This window comes from Astyanax mexicanus, chromosome 22, assembly GCF_023375975.1.
Source record: "Astyanax mexicanus isolate ESR-SI-001 chromosome 22, AstMex3_surface, whole genome shotgun sequence".
In the NCBI taxonomy this organism is placed as follows: Eukaryota; Metazoa; Chordata; class Actinopteri; order Characiformes; family Acestrorhamphidae; genus Astyanax; species Astyanax mexicanus.
In genome coordinates this window covers 3,295,260-3,310,732 of record NC_064429.1, presented here as the reverse complement: position 1 = coordinate 3,310,732, position 15,473 = coordinate 3,295,260, and the positions used below count along the sequence as shown (strand labels likewise).

The window sequence follows — 15,473 nt, the reverse complement described above, 5'->3', positions numbered from 1 at the left end:
GCGGGCCGCCAGTTGCCCATCCCTGGTCTAGGGTTTGTATAATACAGACTGTGCTGGGTTAGAGGGAATGTGTAATAAGTAAGGCATTCAATCAGCTGAAGAACACTCTGGGGATCCAGCGAGATCAGCATCACCACCAAGATCAGGCTCTTCAACACCACCGTGAAGCCCATACTACTCTACAGAGCAGAGACCTGGAGAATTACCATCACCATGATCTTCATCAACACCTGCCTCAGGAAGATACTAAAGATCCGTTGGCCGACAAGATCAGTAATGAGGAACTGTGGCAAAGAACAAAGCGGCAGCCTTTAGAGACGCTGGCGATGGATAGGCCACGCCCTTCACAAACCTGCATCGATATCACCAGACAATCCCTCACCTGGAACCCCAAAGGGAAAAGGAAGAGAGGGCAGCCTAGAAACACCTGGCGCAGAGACCTGGATGCAGACGCTAAGCAGATGGGCAAGACGAGGGGATAGCTGGAGAAACCTGCCCAGAAGCTGGTTGGAGGCTTATGTCCCAGACGGGATCACAGGCGGAGATGATGAGGGTTTATGGAATATTTCTGATATGTAAAACTGATGTTGAGACAGCAGTACATGGACGAGCATTGTCGTGTTGGAATATCGCACCGGTGTGTGCATTCAGAAAAGAAAACAAAACTGGAGAGCAAAGGTGAGCTGCACCCCACACCATGAGCTTTCCAAAGCACTATAACACCCTACCAACCCTTCCAACTGCTGGAACTGCTTTCAAACTTTTCTCCAAAGCATATTTCACTCGAAAAGAATGCAACCAACACAACAGCACAAGTCAGAAGGGAAACAGGCCACAGGTGAAAACAAGCGTGAACCCTGAATCTTTCGAATATTCCACAATGTCAAAACAACCCACCAAGTTTCATTTCTCTCTGTTGATTTCTTCTGGTTCCTTGATAAAAGTTAACTTAAAGAAAAGAAAAAAAAATTAAGATTTTAAATACCTGACTGTCCGATGTCTCCTTTGCCTCCTTCAACTGGTCAACAACAGAAGGACCTGCTGAAATACGAATACATGTTATATATTAGTGTTATTAACTGACATTAGATTAGCACCAGTGATTTGAACAAATAAATGCAAGACATAATGATGTCAACTCTTCTGTTAATGTTAATGGAGCTTATATTGGAGTTTATTTGATTGTTTTCTTTATTTGTTCTGCACAGACTGTAAAAATTGAGGAGTTAAGAGGTAAACGCTAGTTTCGTATGTAACTGTGGTTATGTGAATAGTGGATGACCGCCAGGGCGGTGCTTAATGTGAATGTATTCCCTGCCGTGCCCAAGGCGAACCGAGAGTTGTATACCAACGAAGTCACTACACGTGACACAGCGTGTGACGCAAGCGGGGTATAAATGCCCCCTGGCACTCGCTGCTCCTCCTCAAAACTTGGTTCTTCTCGCAATCCGAGTGACCAAGAACCCTGGCGGTCATCCACTATTCACATAACCACAGTTACATACGTAACTAGCGTTATGTTTCATAGTTACTGACCGCCAGGGCGGTGCTTAATGTGGATGATGCATACCAGCGATGTCACGAGGAGATTTCAGACAGAACCGCCGTAGATAAGCCCTCGGCGGCTGCCACGTTCACACTGTAGTAACGAGAGAAGGTGCATGGTGACGACCATGTGGCCGCTGCACAAATCTCTAGTAGAGACACTCCTTGAAGCGCAGCCCAAGATGTGGCGACGCCTCTAACAGAATGTCCTGTAGTCGGGGCAGGCAAAGGCCGATCTGCAGCCCTGTAGGCCCCCTGAATAACCTCCACAAGCCAGTGGGATAGCCGCTGCTTCGAAAGTGGTTTCCCCAACTTCGCAGCAGAAAAACATACAAACAGCTGGTCCGTTTGACGAACAGCCGTCGTAGCTGAAACATATGCCCGTAGAGCTCTTACAGGGCATAACTTTAGCCTCCTGGTATCAGAATCGTCCGCATAGGCTGGAAGATCAATGGTTTGGTTCACAAAAGCAGGATTCAACACCTTAGGCAGAAACGCAGCGTTCGGCCTCAGTTTCACACTGCAATCATCCAAGCCCCACTGTAAGCACAGGGGGCTGATAGACAGTGCATGCAGCTCACAGCTCCGCTTTGCTGTGCAAACAGCCAACAAGAAAGCAGCCTTTAGAGAGATCCATTTCAGCTCTGCCCGCTCTAGCGGTTCAAAAGGAGCCTTGCAGAGAGCATTCAAGACTAGCGGAAGATCCCAGGGGGGATACCGCGGCTTACGAGGGGGAGCCAGTCTCTTAGCTCCCTTCAAAAAAGCAGTCACAAGCTTATGAGAGCCCAAGGAAGTACCGTCCGCCAGCATCACGTGACAGGCTAAGGCCGCCACGTATACCCTGAGCGTCGAAGCGGCTCTGCCTTCCTCCAGTAGCGTCTGGAGAAAGGACAAGACAGTCTGTAGTGTGCAGAGGTGTGGTACCACACCTTGGTTAATACACCAAGCTTCAAAAGCCTTCCACCTGCCCTCGTATAGAGCCCGCGTAGAAGGAGCTCTAGCATTATCGATCGTGCGTCTGACCTGGGCCGTGCACGAGTCTAATGTGCTGGTGGGCCTAAGGGCCACAGCCACAGCCAGAGTTGCTCCGGACGTGGGTGCCACACCTGTCCGTTCAGCTGTGAAAGCAGGTCTGCTCGACACGGAAGTTCCCATGGAACCCCATGGAGTAATGACAGCAGCGTTGGAAACCATGTTTGATACGGCCAATTCGGGGCTACCAAGAGGACCCGATGTTGTTCCAGGCGTACTCTGTCCAATACAGCCGGAATCAGAGGCAAAGGGGGAAAGGCATAGAGCAGAGTTCTCGGCCAGCTGTGAGCCAGGGCATCCTGGCCCAATGGGCTGTATAGTGCCATCTCCGAAAACCAGAGAGGGCAGTGTGTCGTGTCTGGAGAGGCAAAGAGGTCTACTCGAGCCTCCCCGAACCGTTCCCACACCAGCTGTACCACACGCGGGTGCAGCTTCCATCGTCCTGGGTGAAGAGAACGGCGAGATAGCGCATCCGCCGTGACATTGGTGGCGCCTGCCACATGAGATGCTCTCAGAGATAACACTCTTGAACCCACGTCCAGAGTTCTTGTGCCAGCATTAATAGCCTGCGGGACCATGTTCCGCCGAAGTGGTTTACATGATAGACTGCTGACACATTGTCCGATCTCACCAAGACATGTCTGCCGCGGAGCACCGGGAGAAAATGTCTCAGGGCGAGCACTATGGCACGTAACTCCAGGACGTTGATGTGGTCTCGCGCCTGCACTGCGCTGTGGTTCCAGACAGCCCCCCAGCCTGTGGCTGACGCGTCCGTAGTGATCACTTCTCTGCGAGAAGGAATCTGGCCCATCGTTACCCCTGACAGCAGGAAGGGTGTAGAGTTCCAGACATCGAGGGCAGCCAAGCACTCGCTGGTAATGCGAACGCGTGTGTGCCTGTGCCGTGCCGCATCCAGTTTCAGACTGATGAGCCACATTTGAAATGGTCGGATGTGGAGCTTCCCCAGTGCCACCACCTGCGCAGCGGCGGTGAGAAGACCTTGTAGTCGCAAAAGCCTCACATACTGCACCTTGGCGCCCCACCTGAGGCTGTGAATGGCCGATAGTATAGCCGCAGCGCGAGCTGAAGGCAGGGTGGCCAACATGCGACGTGAATCCAAGACCATGCCTAAAAAGGTTATGGACTGAGCAGGAATTAAGACACTCTTGTTCCAGTTCACCGCGAGCCCCAGCGCTTGCATGTGCTGCAGTAATCTGAGTGTGTCTGTGTGAGCCCTCTGCTCCGAGGGGGCACACAGCAGCCAGTCGTCTAGATAGGGCAAGATTTTCAGCCCCTGAGCCATAAGGGGGGACAGGGCTGCCCGCATATATCTCGTAAACACCCTTGGTGCCAGTGAAAGGCCGAACGGTAGCACTCTGAACTGGAATACCCTGTCTCGGAAGGCGAACCTGAGAAACCGTCTGTGTTCTGGAACGATTGGAACGTGAAAGTAGGCGTCTTTGAGATCCACTAGGGTGAACCACTCCGCTTCGGAAACCGCGTGGAGAACAGTCGCGGTGTGTAACATCCGGAACGGAAGAACTTTCAAAAATTTGTTCAGGCGACGGAGATCTAAGATCGGTCTCAAGCCGCCGTCTTTCTTCAGAACAACAAAATAAATGGAGTAGAACCCCTCGGGGTGAACGTGAGGGTCTACTAACTCTATGGCTCCTCTCGCCAGCAGGGAGCTTATCTCCTGGGAGAGGCTTGCAGCCCGAACGGGATCCCGAACTTTGGTCACCGTAGGGCGAGAACATACTGGTGGCCGGCAGCGAAACTGCAGTCTGTAACCCACTGTCATGGTGCTCAGAGCCCACGGGTCTGAGATCATCTTTGTCCAGTAGGCCAAATGTGATGGTGAGAGCAACAGCATCACCGGCCGTAGCATGTCAGCGGCGGTCAGCAGCGGCGGTCAGCAGCGGCGGTCAGCAGCGGCAGCTGCGCGCGGCTTGGAAGGGTGGGGGAGTCGCCTAGGCGCTCTCGGCGGGACCGTGGGGCCTGCGGGGCGCGGCGGCGGAGCTGCGGCACCGAAGCGCCTCTCTCTATCGTGTCCTCGAGCCCGCTGTAGTGGGCGACGAAAACTCTGTGGTTGCCCGGTATTATGCAGCTTTCGAGCCTCCGTCAGGGAGGAATGCCGTTCCAGGGCTTCCTTGGCTGCTGGTCCGAAGAGAGACCCGGGTTTGAGAGGCACGGACCGTAGCGTAGCTCGGCAAGGTTCGGGCAGAGAGGATTGGGCCAGCCACACCTGGCGCCGAGCATGCAGGCTCGTAGCGACGAGCCGACCAGTATCGTGGGTTATGTAACCCGCGGTCAAGAGGGCTAGATTCAGAAGCTCCTCCGAGCTATTTGAGTCCTCCGTGGATGCGGGGGAATTCTGCAGCGCAATGAGCAGGATGCAGAGGGAATTCAGCAGTCTCCCTATCCGCGTCGCTGAGTTGTGCATTTTAACAACCAGCTCGTCCGTGCGCCTACACTCCGCGCTCGGGCAGCGAGGTTCCGGCCGTAGCGCTTCGTCTGGCGAAACCACCGTGGAAGCCACACAGGGGTCGATCGCAGGCATGGAGGCCAGTCCATAGTCAGCCGCCCCGGCCATGGATGCTAGCAAGCGCGCCGTCTCCGTCGGCCGACCTGCTTTTTCGCTCTGAAAGGCAGCCGAGAATTCAGACACGAAGTCCTGACAAGGCGGCACCGCGAAAGCACCCGCTTCTAGGCGTTTAAACAGCGCGTTAGAACGTACGCTCCCTGCTGCTGGTGTATCCAGGCCTAGCCTAGCTAAGGCTAACTTAAGTGTCTCTTCCACTGAAGCCCTGCGAGAGGCTGCGGGGTGTGTGTCCTCACTTCCCTTGGCTCCATCCGAAGACAGGGAGTGTGGGGGTGCAGGAGAACTATCGGTCGGAAAAGATCCGAACTCCATCTCGTGCTCGAGAGCCGACCCTTGCGTAAAGTTCGCGTTGGAGGCAGCCGTTGAGAGAACGTCAAACTCAGCCTCCCGCCTTGGCGAAACAGACTCTTTAAACTCGACCGAGGGGCTCTCATCTGCTCGGACCTGTGTCTGGCTGTTCATAGCTAAGATCAGGTTCTTTAGCTGGTGTAACTCCGGTACAACCGAGTCCACACGGTTAGAGAGAGCTCCATAGCCTTTCTTTTTCCGCGGTGGCTCTAACGAGCTATCCGCGCTCCGTTTTCCCCGAGCCTTGGGCGTTGTCGCGGGGAGTCGGTGTCGGACACAGTCGGTGTCCGTCGTCGGGCTCCAGGACGGCCTGGCAGTGCATGCAGCTAGTCGAGGATAGCATAGCAGTGCTAGGTAGGCCGCGGCTCCGGGGGGGGTCTGACAGCCGCTCGCTGTGGCCGCTGGTTCGCTTCGGGCGTCGAGCGCCTCGCTGCCCGCTAAGTCACTCGGTGTACCGAGCACCAGCTAGCTGAAGCAGATAGCTCACGAGGAGTTTACGCTAGTTAGAGCTACGGTTGAGAGTACTCACCGCGTCAGGCTCCGGCAAAAAGACACAGCAGTGCTGATAGTGACTTCGTTGGTATACAACTCTCGGTTGGCCGTGGGCACGGCAGGGAATACATTCACATTAAGCACCGCCCTGGCGGTCAGTAACTATGAAACATAACCTGTATTTCAGAGCACCCTGACCACATGAGTGGATATTATATATGACTGATATTTAAAAGATTACCTGATAGGGCGCCTCCAGGTTGGCCTGCTCGTGCTTCAGCTAAGCTTCTTTCCAGAGTGCACACTCGCTCCTTCAGCTGAACTTTATCACCCTCTAAAGACTTCAGAGTGGACTGGAGCGATTTTGCTGCAGCACTGTCTTCATGAAGCACCGATAACTACAATACAAACACAATTAATATAAACACCTAGATCAATACTTCAATCCTGCTGTGTTACATAATGACACCAAAAGTGTTTACTTAAAATACTGGGATGTGGGACTAACACCCAACATCCACAACATACAAGATCACAATTTAGCCACTTCATTCTTATTTTAAACATTTGAGAAACTCAAAACAGGCAAAAGGTTTGGATTTAGTGAACGATTTACAAAATTATTATTCTGGAATAAACACATTAAACCCCCTTAAAAAGTGCAATATGTTTGCACTTCAACTTATTTATTATACAGTTGAGAAAATAAGTATTTGATCCCCCACTGACTTGAAAAGTTTGTACTCTGACAAATAATTAAACGGTCTATGAATTTTATGGTAGCTTCATTTTAACAGTGAGAAAAAGGCAATTCTGGGACAAAATTGTTGACCTTGTTGGCTGGATTGGGCTACAAAGCCATAAGTAAGAAGGTGACTGTTGATCGTCAATTGACCTAGGCCTGAAGCTTCATGCAAAATATCACCTTGTGGAGTCTCATCATAAGAAAGGCTAAAAATCAGCCAATAACTACACAGTTTCAAAAAAGAAACATTGGTAATACACTGAGACGTAATGGTTTAAAACACTGCAGTGCACGAAAGTTTCCTCTGCTCATGTCCAGGCCTGTTTCAAGTTCACCAATGAACATATTAATGACTCTTTGGCATTAACTCAACTCGACGTGTTTGGAAGAAGAAAAATACAGAATATGACCCTAGGAAAACCATCCCTACCGTCAAGCATGGTGGTGGAAGTATTATGTTTTGGGGGTGTTTTTCTTCTAAAGGCACAGGCCAACTTCACCACATCAAGGGGAAGATGAACGGGGCCATGTATTACAAAATCCTGGGTCACAACGTCCTTGCCTCCACCAGGGCACTGATGTTCTAATAGGGGGTCAAATACTTATTTTCTTCAACGAAATTCAAATAATTTTTATTTCTCATTGCCTGCTATTTTCTCAGTTTTTCTTTTGATATTCTATGCGTCACTGTTCAAATAAAGCTGGCATAAAATTATGAGATTTTTTTTTATTTTTTTTTTATTAAAACATTTAAAGTCAGTGTGGGATCAAATACTTTTTCCTCCACTGTACCAGTGTACACATCAACAGTCATCCCAACAGTGTCTGATAACATTGGGCTCCAAATTTTTCTTGAATTTTAGAAAAGTCCTAATAAAACATACAATGTAGCCTGTAGCACAGATTTACATTATCCAACATCAGTAGCCTACATCAGTAATGATCTTGTGAGTAAATACAACAAAATGTCCACAAATGTTTTAACGTCTAGAACAGAGCCTTCCAAACAAAGTAAATCTCCTACACCCTCAGCTGATCATATCATTTGATTCTACCCATTTATGATAATGGCCTGTGTCAAGAGTGTGACTTAAAGGGGACATGAAACACTTCAAGTATTTAGTTTAATTCACAAGATGTATTTTCACTCTAACAAATTTTATAAGTTTAACAGTGGTCAGTAAAACGGAATTAAAATAATAAGCAATCTAAATGTCATTTTCTTAAGTAAATGCAGCGCCATCTTGTCCCAGCGCTGAAAGTGACGTCACGAGGTTGGTTCCAGAACGCCTCACTAACATAAACTATGAGCCTACAGTGATTTAGTTTCTCAATAGATAATAAAATCCAAACCAAAACTCAATGCAGAGCGGGGGGGGGCTTTTGTATTGCCCCTGGGTGTAGTAATACTGGGTATACTAATGACTTTTATAGGGTGAAGAAAAATGTTCACTTTCACTTTCATATCCCTTTCATATCTCTTTCACAGCGGACAGCTGTTCTTCAGCGGTGGCTAGCGGCGCTGAAGCGCGAGAATCCTCCGGTTAGCTGCAATCCTAGGGGTTAGGAGCGAGCACTTTCTAGACCAGGACTATGTGGAGGAGAGGGTTCTGAGTCGGGAGCATTAGCGCTGGATAAATAAGCTGAAGTCCGAGGCTTTTTTCCTCCGTTTTAATTCTTCCTCTGAACAGCTGGGATGTACAGACCGTCTGACTGGAGGTACTGTAACAGCAGCAGCTGTGAGCCGCAAGGAACGAGCCAAACGACGCGCCCACCCAGCAGAGCACCGAGAGGTAACTAACCGAAAGATAAGCTGACAGTTAAAAGATGACATAGCTAGCTACTTATCTAGCTATCTTACCATAGCTAGCCAACGCTAGCTAACTAACTAACACTAACTAGATGAAGCTACACAGTAAGCTTTCTAACTTCCAAACTGAACGCTTTATCAACCAAACAGCGCCTGGGTGTTTAAATATCCACTTAAATCATGTACGTTTCATTCAGTCTTAATGAACTCTGGAAATTAAGCTAAATGTATATAAACTAGCTGGTTAACTTGATGGCAGTACCTGCTGTGGACGCGCTGCAGGGTTTCTGCGCGGCTCCACGTAGAGAGAGAATAAACACTCCCAAAACGTCTCGCTCTCAGAAAAGCATCTGAAAGGTTCTGCTCAGGTTTATACAGGAAAGATCTCTGAGTAAATGCTCCATGTTAGTCTAGTTCAGCTTCGTCTTCATCCATAATCTCCACAAACAACAAGCTCTTTTACGCTAGCTCTGTAACTGGGCTCTTTAAACATAGACTGTGTATAGCTTTTTACAGTCTCTGTCTTCAACCAACCTCGTGACGTCACCAACGCTGCACGGGCAACATGGCGGCGCCCTAGCTCAAACGTAACAAACATAAATATATTATAATTTAGTGTGTAAACATTTTATATAAAAAATTCCCCCCCAAATAAATTCCATTATATTAAACACTTAGAAAACTTGTACAAACTGAAATGTTTCATGTCCTCTTTAAGCTAATTCATTATTTTTTATTAAATTTATAAAAGAAAACAAAAATGTCAATTTTAATAGCATTTCATAGCTAGGCTCATAGACTGTATATAGCTGGACAGAGCATCGTCTCTCAAAAGTGAAGCCACCACAGGTCGGGCGCCCCCTGCTGTTCGGCTGCAGAAAGCTGTGTAACTCCACCCATCCCCATAGATTTCAATGGCAAAACAGAACAACTTTCAATCACGTTTTTTTCTAATATACTTTAATTCTACCTCCTTTATTTAAATGCAGCAGCTAGTGTAACCTCTGCTTATATTGTCAAATTTTTATATTCTCACAGAGTTCGTTTTTTAAAACGTTTTTCAGCTCTATTCAAAAAAGGTGTGGTTATTGTAAAAGGGCTGCTTATGGGCGGGGCCAATAACAGACCGTCAGCTCCGCTCCGCCCCGCTCTGCAGTCTGTGACCGCGAGACAGCCCTCAGGGGCGGGGTTATTTAAATGAGTAGGCTGTCTCTCCACAGTCTTTCTCCCTCCTCTGGTCTCTACTGCGCAGACTCGGGTTTCAGAATTGCCAAAATGGAGGAAGATTTTGGCTTCATTTTCATTGAATGAATGGGAACGGCGACACGGCGTCCATCTTTATATACAGTCTATGGCTAGGCTACTTCACTGACCTAGTCTCCACTATTCAGGGCTAAACCCTAATTAGTAAATAATGATTTTTGCTGTCTTATAAAGTTTACATCTTATTAGCTGTTTAGTTTTTAGTTTATTGAATGTTTTAATCTGCATTTTAGTCAGTAAAATGATCTGCAATTTCACTAAAGCTAAAAATGCTCTGCAATGTGTGGCTGTTAAAATGTTAACTGTTTTCTGTCTTCACAATCAATATTTTCAAATTTTTAATTTTAAATAAGTAAATGTAAACTATTAAAGGACCATACCTTGTTTTTCAAGGTTTCCAGTTCTCTGTCCTTTTCCATGATCAAGGCACTGTTTTGTTTATTTGATTGTTGTAGAGCAGATTTCTCCTTGTCCAGTTCAATCTTTAAGACATGCTCCCTGTGAACACGGGAAAAGCACATCAATTATTCAAGCACATACAATAACATTAGTTTAAACAGTAAACAGTAAACATATCAAAACACTGGAAATATTCAAATGTGTTTTAAAGTGTAAAAAATAAACCCACCATAAAATATTTGGCCAAATCTGCCTTAAATGGAGTCATTCCATTAACCCATGTAGCTTTCTACTTTATTTTAAAGGCTCTTTCACAGAGTTTACTGAGTATGATCTTCACGGCAGCAGCGGAAGAGTGATGTTCGTTATGTAATGGGATATAATGAAACTTCAACCAAGTATAATTTATAATTTATTAGAAGTTATTTGTAATACCATAAATACAACATATGGTATATGGTATATGTAAATAGTATCTAAGTATTTCACAGACTGTTTTTTGAGATTATCCTTCTTATTTACAAAATATTACTATCATTTCTACAGGCATAATCTTTTTACTAGTTTGTACTTTAAGTGCCATCCTCCAAAAAACAACCTCATTTCCAAACAAAACTAAAATGCATTTTTTGGGGAAAAAGGTATGATATAGTACATTGTTTTTAGCATATTGTTATTATTTCTTGTGTAAAATGGCTTCCACTATCAATAATTATGATACACTGCCTAGCTCCAGTGAACATTTGAGAGCTGTGGAGATCCAAGCCCTGTTTACAGAGCATAGAAAAACCAAAGCAAAAACAGCTTGGTTTCTGTATGAAGGTTTCACATCTGTTTTTATCTGTCTGTGTAAAAGAGCCTTTGGATACTCTGTGTTTAGTTACTTTTACAGAATGAAGAGAAAAAGAGAAAAATGAAGAGATACTTCATTGCACAAACCTCACAACTACTACCACTTTAATTCAGTGTGTTATGCAAAATTACTTTTCTTTGTAGTAAATACAGAAAACTGTGGTCACACTATGAACAGAATAAACAGAGAGAAAGATGTAGTAAAGCAGTGAAGTCTCATCATGCAGTGTCAGTTCAGTATTACAGCGTTCTGCTGAGTGAATCAGACAGTGAGCATCGATCTAAAACAGAGTGATTAAAGAGTGTAACTGAATGTACAGTGGTGCTTGAAATTTATAAACCCTTTAGAATTTAATATTTCTGCCTATATTTCACCAAAACATCATCAGAAGTCCTAAAGGTAGATAAAGAAAACCAAATCAAACAAATGCGACAAATAATATATTTAACTATTTATTTATTAAGGAAATAATTCAATATTACATTTCTTTCAGTGGCAAAAGAATGTGAACCTTTGCTTTTAGTATCTGGGAAGACTAATAATGAATGTCCTTATTTGTACACAGTCTGTCTGAGTGAGGATGGGTGGGTTGGTAACCTTTTCCAGCCTGATGAGCATCATTAACTCTTCATGTTACGATACACTTCCACAAACTGAATTGGGGGTATGTTTACAAAATCAACTTTTCGATTCAAATCGATCCTTATTTGAATTAACTGAGGTCAATTTATGTTAACCCAAGATTGATCCTTAGAATAAGCCAATTTTCCCCGTATATGTGCACAGTTTTAACGCCTCGCGTTTTATCTCACATTTTCCGAGTACCGCCCTCTGGCTGGGGCAATCAGTTAAGCATAACTGGAGCACGAGTGCCGGCGCCCAGAGGTTGGCACTGCGGGGGGTTTCTGTACAAATGTAACTGATTTTCTTCTGTATATTTATTTGTGTATTTCTTCTGTATCTGTATTTGTTGAAAACGATAGCTTCCAAAGCCTCATTAATGATCTGGAAGCACATTATGTTTTACCCACACGTAAATATTTGAGTTAAGTGGCCATTCCAAACCTGTATAGAGATATAAAGCACTACATTAAATGATATTAAAAAAGAATGCAACTGTTAAGTCTTCATAATATAAACACTAATAATTTAATAATGGAAGTTTGAGTGTTCCTTGTATAATTACAACATTTCATATTCATATTAACATTTCATATTCAAAATATAATTTATATTGTAACTGAAATTTCTGAAAATCGGAACCTAATTGAACTGGAAAATCAGTGATGATACCCATTGCTAGTAGTGATGGGCTGATCCATCTTTTCGGTTCTAAATTAGATTGTGATTAGTTATTATTATGATTATTTTTTAATATTATGACTATTATTGTTAGTGTTGTGTTTAATGTCACATCATCAGTGTATACATACATTTACTGTTAAAAACTGTTTAACTGTTTACATTTACTGTTTAAATTGAGCTTTGTTAGTGTGAACTTCACATAAAACCTCTGCAGGAGCTTAATTAAACTGATTAACCTGACTAACTTGAAGATAGAGCCTTACCTCCACCCCTAAGCAAGCAGACTTCACTCATAATACAACTAACGGTAGTGCTCTTCTGTGTTTCTACACTAAAATATCTCCAAACAAACAGCATTTTAGTAAAAGCAACAGCGAGTTATTTGCTCACTGAGCTGAAGCTTCATCTCCCTTTAGGACTAAATTACTGATGTAGTTTTATGCCAAATATACATATGCAGACAGACAACTCTATAGAGTTTACAAACGTTAAGGGTGCTCAGTGTGATAATTAGTTTTAGATACAGCCTGTGCCACCATTAGACACAGAACAGTTATCAATAAATATAAGTACTGCTGTAAATAGAACAGAACACATCAGTAGGCAAGCTGACAAAAAGCAAACAGTGCAGTGTGCAGTGCAATATTAAAGATCTGCAAATCTCTTTATTCTTTTAAATTCACTTTCTCTTATTGTTGTCATAGAATTTTTCCTGATATTCAGCTAAAATCATTCCTGAATTTGGAGTTAAATATTTCCAAGAGAGACAGTACAATATGAACAGTATTATATACAATTTGATGAGAGAATAGTTTTTAATGCATTAGTGTAGGTACTGAATAGTTAGTGTGTGACTGATTAATGTGATTTATATAAAGTGAGTGAGGTGAAACCTTGTGGGCTGTTTTTAGTATTAGTGTGAACATGGATCAGTACGTGTTTTTATGGTTAATGAGTTGATTAAGCTGGATAAAATGACCCTAAGGGTGAGCTGGGTTTCTGATCAGGGCCATCATTTATCAGATGCACAGGCTTGTTAAAGATTTTGAAGTGCAAATCAGGCAAGAAGTTACAGCCTTATTTCTCCCATTAAAAATCACATTAATACGGCTCTCAGTGGACTTGGCCTGGACCAATTTCCTAAAAGCGTCCTAAGAGTTTTTTCATGTTGTTTTTATGGTCCGGATCAGTTGAGGAGTTTGTTTATTTGAAGCATTTCTCCCTCTGTTTGGTTTGGTTTCACACAGGCATAAACCTAAACGCACCAAAATGCGCACCAATAAACCACGCAAGCATATCGCTTTCTCTAATTGGTCAGAACTCTCTTGCGCGGGAGCAAGAAAGTAAATATTGTGAGAAGATTCAGTGTTCCAGTGTGTATATTTATGCAGTGTGAAGCTGCTTTAATACAGAATGCTAAACATTTTCAGTGTTTTCAATGAGACGTGCAGCAAAGACACGTAGTAAACAGGGTCTCGCGGCTGGAGCAGTGAATGCTGCACATGTGGCGTTCAGTGTGAAACTGTCTGGAGCAGCGTTTCTGTAGTAATTATAGTTATCTGGCTAATATATCAGATTAAACTGCGCCTTAGCAGCAGTTAAGCTCAAATAAAAGAAGTATATTTGATAGCTGGGTCGGATCGAGACCAGATCACGTTCTCACCACAAGTGAGCTGCCCCAGAGTGCGTTTGGGACCGGACGCAGACCACCTTCACTAGCAGGTCTCGGTTCTGTTCTTTTGATCAACACCCGAGTGCGATTACTGTTTTCACAACTGCTCAATCAAACCGCACTAAGAGTACAAACCAATCAGAGTCTGTTTTAACAGACCAAATAGTGCTGGTGTGAAAACAACCTTAACGTGACGATCATCTGAGAGAGTGTTTAGTGTAATGCTTGCTTAACCTTTTAAGAATAATCTTTTGTTAAGATGCTTTAGGAAAACCCAGCCAAGCTCATTAACCACAAACTCGCCAAGGCCTAGTCCAGTCCAGAGTGCAGTTGTTAAGTCATTAAGTCAAGGCTTATTAAAATGAATAGGCTGAATGTTTAAGCCAATTATATAATACGTAATTAAAAAAAAAAAACTAATTAATTAAGTAATAAATATGTTCAAGCTATCATTACTGTTTTCATTAAATTTGCAACAAAAAAGTCCTGCAACCTTCGTAAGATTAGTTGATTCTCCATCTTTTTCTCTAAATCAAAGCTCTCCCTTCACTCGCTACCCATCACTACTTGATTAGATTAATAAAGTTACAATATATTGATAAACGAAAGCCCGAGTGTGGAGTGGAGTGTGATCATTACTGTTAGGTTAAATCATGCACTGTCGACAAAAACGCACAGACCCCACCTTTGATCTAACGGGACACAGCAGTCCTGTCCAAACAAACGTACAGAGATCAGTCATAGCTTCATGATCACTTCACAAGGATAAGTTCCAAAACGTTTTCTGAATTTACCTGAAGATTAATCTGACTGCCCTATCCATGTGTTTTCCACTCTTAGCACATCTGTCTTGAGCTTCAGGTTTATACTATGGTATTATAATATGGTGCCACCTACATAAAACAAAAGCTTGGACCATATTTTAAAGTGGATGCCACAATTTAAAACTACCAGCCATATGACCACTAACACAAATAAAAACTTTGATTATTAACTTCGAAAATACATAACTTTAGCATTTATGTATTAAAGCCCATTAAAGCATCAGCATAAGTTAACAGGCAATGCGCATGAAGCCAAATTAGAATCATGCAAAGCATCGTTGCGTGATCACAGCAGGAAAAGTACAGATCCAAAAAATATCAGTGAAAAGTTATTTTATTTCAGTAATTCAGTTCAAAGTGTGAAACACATATATTATATAGATGTATTAAACACATAATTAACTATTTTAAGCATTTATATATTTTATTGTTGATCATTATAGCTTAAATGGTAAAATTTTACATTTCATTTGTAAATGAAGGGATCAGAGTCTGGAGGAAGAGTGGAGAGAGACACAGTCCAAACTGCTCGAGGTCTAGTGTAAAGTTTCCTCCAATCAGTGATGGTTTGGATAAAGAGACA

The 15,473-nt window shown here is 43.9% G+C and overlaps 1 protein-coding gene across 4 annotated transcripts in view; it reads right to left on the bottom strand.

Annotated features, from left to right (window-relative positions):
* The window catches only part of clip1a (CAP-GLY domain containing linker protein 1a), a 70,688-nt gene that overhangs the window by 8,361 nt on the left and 46,854 nt on the right, over nt 1–15,473 (bottom strand). For 3 of the 4 annotated variants that reach the window (XM_049470237.1, XM_049470239.1, XM_049470240.1), the window contains 3 exons: nt 10,218–10,335; nt 6,261–6,417; nt 986–1,041 (listed from right to left, as the gene is read on the bottom strand). In XM_049470237.1, coding sequence (XP_049326194.1) covers nt 986–1,041; nt 6,261–6,417; nt 10,218–10,335 — 331 coding nt within the window. The remainder of the gene's footprint in view (nt 1–985; nt 1,042–6,260; nt 6,418–10,217; nt 10,336–15,473) is intronic. The other variant, XM_049470238.1, reaches the window with a different exon arrangement.